Source organism: Quercus suber, unplaced genomic scaffold, assembly GCF_002906115.3.
Source record: "Quercus suber isolate HL8 unplaced genomic scaffold, Cork oak 2.0 scaffold_160, whole genome shotgun sequence".
Taxonomy (NCBI): Eukaryota; Viridiplantae; Streptophyta; class Magnoliopsida; order Fagales; family Fagaceae; genus Quercus; species Quercus suber.
In genome coordinates, this window is record NW_027069621.1 from 948,368 (window position 1) to 953,749 (window position 5,382).

General features: G+C 32.6%; 1 protein-coding gene across 1 annotated transcript; it reads right to left on the bottom strand.

Moving 5' to 3' along the window:
- Positions 1 to 303: 303 nt before the first annotated feature.
- Positions 304 to 4,187, bottom strand: LOC112034908 (putative disease resistance protein RGA1). The gene is made up of 3 exons (XM_024067730.2): positions 1,536 to 4,187; positions 685 to 744; positions 304 to 549 (listed from the first exon to the last, which is right to left on the bottom strand). The coding sequence occupies exons 1-2, from the start codon at positions 4,061 to 4,063 to the stop codon at positions 696 to 698; spliced, it is 2,577 nt and encodes an 858-aa protein (XP_023923498.2). The 5' UTR covers positions 4,064 to 4,187; the 3' UTR covers positions 304 to 549; positions 685 to 695.
- Between the last annotated feature and the right edge of the window lie 1,195 nt (positions 4,188 to 5,382).

Genomic DNA, 5,382 nt, shown 5'->3' on the forward strand with positions numbered 1-5,382 from the left:
TTGGCATTGTCATCTTGATTTAGAACAATCTTCAATCTTCAGTCCTCTTTGGGCATTAAGGCCACTTGGTAGATATGACAACTTTGGGTGTTTAAAATACCAAATTTTCAAAACAGAATGACATTCTGAACCAACAATTGATGGCTAAAGCAAACTTCTAGGTAGTATTCCACTTCCATAAAATTCAAATTTTCACATTGTTGGCTTACCAAATATTCTAATGCTATTAGGTATTTTACATCACATGAAAAAAATTTCAAACTTCAATTTTTTTTTAATTAAATGATAAAGCACAACAAAGAATTTCATTTGAATAACTCCAATAACCAAGAAGCAGAGGCAAACAATCAATAAGACACGACTCGAGTCACTAAAACATTGTGCAAATTAGATAATACTTGAAATACAATTGAAATCATAAATATAAACACACATCACTCCATTAATCATTACAAACACTAAAGGCACACCACAATATTATTAAAATTATTTACAATACAAGAGATGGCTGAGACTTTCGGTGCTGCATGTTATGGCTGAATTGATAAGCTGCAATGTTTTAAAGCATGGAATCATTAGATGAGTATAAATTGAAGAAAATCCACTGGTACTAAGAAATGTAAATCCAATGCCATCACTTACTAGATTGAACATTGAAAATTAAAAATTAAAAAAATATCTTACCAGTGGCAATTTTAAGCACAAGGAACATCCTTTTCTGAGAGAACAATCTCCCAAGAACATCTGTCAATTTAGAAACAAGAAGAATCAAATATATTTAAAATAATGCCAATTTCACAAAAATATAGATGACTTTATATTTTTGCATTGCATCTACTCCTAGTCAGAAAATACAGGCCAAATAAGCTCATTAACACCATGTTCAGTTCACTTTTAGAGAGAGGAAATGAAAAGACTACAAGATGTTAAAATTTTCTCCCATCAAAGACAAGAATAGAGTTCATAATTTGTCTACTCTTTTATTCTCCATAAACTCAATCTTTAAAACCAAAAAACAATTATCTTTTTCATTCCATAACATACCTTTTTTTTTTTCAATTTCTTTCTATCTTAAATGATTATTGCCCTTCTGTTAAAAAGAAAACAAAACAAAACAAAAAATCTGTCTTGGTTAGTTGTATTTTTAATGTGAATTAATTCAATAAATACAACCAAAAAAAGAGAGAGACAAGAATAGAGTTCATAATTTGTCTACTCTTTTATTCTCCATAGACTCAAATCTTTATAACAAAAAAATGACAAATTATCTTTTACATTTCATAACCTAATTTGTTTTCAATTTATTTCTATCTTAAATTATGAACCAAAGAAAAGTAGAAAAAAAAAATCATATTATTGCTATAATATGTATTACCCTTTTATTTTTAAAAAAGAAAAAGAAAAGTAGAAACGATTTCTGGGTTAGTTGTTGTTTATTGTGATTTAATTCCACAAACAATCAGACTTTTAGGTTAGTAAGATAGAAAAACAGAGCATACGTAGAAGAGAAGAGGAAGAAAGATTTTAGCCCTTACCTAATCCTCAAAACTGAATTTGACCATCTTGCCCCAATCTTTGCGACCTCTCGCTCATAATCTCTCCTCAATTCAGGACAACCAACAATATGCAGTTCTCTTAGGGCAGTGAGGCGATCCATCCCTTCTGGCAGAGACGATAATTTTGGGCAAAATAAAATCTGAAGTGTGCGAAGAGAACTGAGATCGGGAAGCCACTCTGGCAATACCCCCAAGTTCTCACAATTAAAAATACATAAAAATTGTAGAGTGTCGGCAGATCCTTTAAGCCCTTGGGGAAAACTCACTAATTGTGGCAATCCCCCAATATGGAGTGTTTGAAGACTTGTCGGGTAGTCATCCCTTTCCATTAAATTAAGTTTTTCACATCTTGTAATATCCAGATATTCCAACGCGGTTAGGTGTTTCATACCTTGCGGCAAAGATATCAGGCTTTCACAAAATAAGAAGCTCAAGTGGCGAAGGGCGGTGAGGCGTTGGATTCCTTCATTAAAACACTCTAGTCTAGGACATTTATAAAAGGACAAATATCGAAGAGAAGACATGCACTCGATTCCGTTGGCAGGTAAACGCATTTGTTTTGTGGCTATCACAAAATGTCTGAGGCTAACCATCTTTCTTATATCCCTTGGCAACTCTTCAAGATCTTCACACTGCAGTAATATCAAAGTTTCCAAATTTTGTAGATTGCAAATGGAGTTAGGCAATTTCTTTATTTTCCTATTTCCACATAAGTTGAGATATCTCAAATGCTTCAATGTACCAATTGAGCTTGACAACGTCTCCAACTTTGAATATCTTAAATTTAGCAAGCGCAGGTGCTTAAACCTTGAGATGCATGTTTCCACCAAAGATTCATCAATATTAATAGAATCAATAGTCCGCATGTTGTTATTCAACTTGTGTAAAAAAGTTATTGTTGCATCAACACCCAACTTACGGTCCAAAATTGAAACGTGTCTAGCCTTTTCAAATTTGTTGGTGTTATTAATGTCTTCAATTAAGCAATAATCATTTTGTGCAACATATAACGAAAGATCATGTAACAAATCATGCATTTTAAATGACCAACGAATATTGTCTTGATCTCGATAATGAACTTCTTGAAAGAAAGATCTTGATAACAACTCTTTCAAATATTGTTCTCCAATATTTTCCAACTCTTCAGTACTTTTGTTGGACTTTTCGAGGAGCCCATTTGCCATCCAACACTGAATTAAGTTCTCATTACTATATCTAAAATCCTTTGGATACAGTGAGCAATAAGCAAAACATTGTTTTAAGTATGATGGCAACTTATTGTAACTCAATCTTAATGCCGGTAAAATGTCTTTTTCCTTTTGCTCCAATTTCCATATCTCATTATCCCTTATAGAGATCCAATCCCGCTCCTCGATTTTAGAATAAAGTAAACTCCCTAAAGTATTCACTGCCAAAGGAACACCTCTGCATTTTTCCACAATATCTTTACCAATCTCTACTAGTTTTGGATATTGTTTGTCCTTTCCTTTTTCAAATGCCCATTTTAAGAACAAGCATAGACAGTCTTGCTCAGGAAGACCTTTCAATTCATGGATGGATCCAAGAGTCATCACTGACGCAACTTTGTGACTACGTGTAGTGACAATAATTTTACTTCCTTTGGCACCTTCTATTAACAATATTTTCAAGGCATTCCATTCACTGCGATCCTCATTCCATACATCATCCAAAACAATTAAAAAAGATTTTCCATTCAAAACATTTCGTAAATTAGCTTGCACTTGATCCATACTCATGTTCTCGCTAATTTCACCACCTGCAGACTTAAGGATTTCTTTTGCCAATCTTTTAACTTCAAAATCTTCTGACACGCATACCCATACTCTATGATGAAAATTGCTTTTAACCATTTCATCATTATACACTGACTGGGCAAGTGTGGTCTTGCCCATACCTCCCAACCCAACTATTGGAATCACAGAAACATTACCATCATCACCTGGTTGCATCAGAAGATCTATTATCTCTTGCTTGTCTTTATCCCTCCCAATAACATCAGAATCAGGGATAAAGGAGTGAGTTTCCCTGACGACAATATGCTTATCGTCAAGTTGCCTCTCTTGAAGATTAAATTGATCACTAAGCTTTTTTATCCCTTCTAACCTCTCTCTAATCTCCTTCATTCTATGACCCATTTTTAAACGGAAGGCAAGTGGATTAGAACACGAAAAGAAACGGCGTACCTTTTTACCAGTGCTCCCATATGTTTTCACCACTTGCTTCCGTAGAGCTTCACACTCGAATTCATCCAGCACATCCACCGCATCATAAAGCACATCTTTGAGTTCCCCCAGCCAGAGACTAAGCCCATGTTCTTTTGCTTGCCTCTCCTCGGCATCCAACAACTTAGCTTGGATGGCAGACATGGTTAGCTCAAGATTTTTCAGATCGCTTTCGACGCCCCATGCCAAGCAAACCTCTTGGTAAACAATAGATCCTAGCTTCTCAATGACTTTTTCCGCAACAGAAGAGACCAACTCCGTCATGTTTACTGAGGTGGAGGAGGGGAGAGTTATTGTTGTTCTTATTTTATCAAATGAGGACGCTGCAAAGTAGAGGAAGGGACAGTTATATGGCTGTTGTTGTTACTTTATTAAATGAGTACGTATAGTCCCCTCAACCCTGTCCCACTCAATTTCTTTTTATTTTGCATAGATTTGTTACATATGATATGAAGCCACAAAACGAAGTGTGTTGCATTTACAAAATCACTGCAGATATGTTGGCTTCAAGAGTCATTGGTATGGGATTTTATTTTTCTTGATACTCATTAATTATCAAAAACTTATTTAATTGAAAAATACGTCAAAATGTAATATAATTTTATATTATACACAACTAATTTTCAATTGAAAAATTGCTAAGCATGTCTTCTTATTGACTCCATTGAGATATTGTTAGGTACATCATATAACCTATTAAAATATAATTTAATTTCACCCTAACAAGACCGTGTAACTCTTTAAGCCAATATGCATTGTTAACTACTTTCGAATACCATAATCTATATAATTAAGTAGCTCAGTTGTTTCATAGATAATATCCATAACTATCATTTAACATATTAGAAACTTACTAAAGGATGGACAAATTCACGTATGACTAAAAAAAAAAACCTATTTTATCTGTTACTCTTAGCTTTATTCTTACTTTGTGTAGGGAAGATAAATTAGCTCTTCTAATCTTTCTTTATGCAAATTACTTGTTAATCTAGCACAAAAAAAAAAAAATAATGATAATTACAATAACTAATCGCTAACCAGTGCAATGCACGGAAAAGCTATTGACAAAAAAAATAATCCAACGATGAGTAAATAGACATTTTGCTAGTTAATATTTTTTTTTAAAATGAAGAAATATTTAACTTCTATGTTTTTCCATAGTTTAGAAGTGTTGTGTAATATACAACATTATTGAGTTGCAAGTGCATAATTACCGGAACTTACAAAGTAATTTACAATTCTTAAATTAATAAAGCAAAACTCCAAATAGTTATATATATACACACACTCAAAACTAATATAAACTGCAAAGATATAAACAAAGACCATGATATGAGAAAGACACCAAGTTTCAAATTTGAGTAGCAATATGACTTTCTCGTAGTAATAATAATATAGACAATTCAAAATATGGAACAATATCAAAATTATAATACCTAATTCCATTATCTTTTTTATGTTGAATCCCAATAGTTATATATATACACATGATTCTCTCTTCTTCTTCTTCTTCTTTTTTTTTTTTCTTTTTTTTTTTTTTTTTTTTTTTTTTTTTTTTTTTTTTTTTTTTTTTTTTTTTTTTT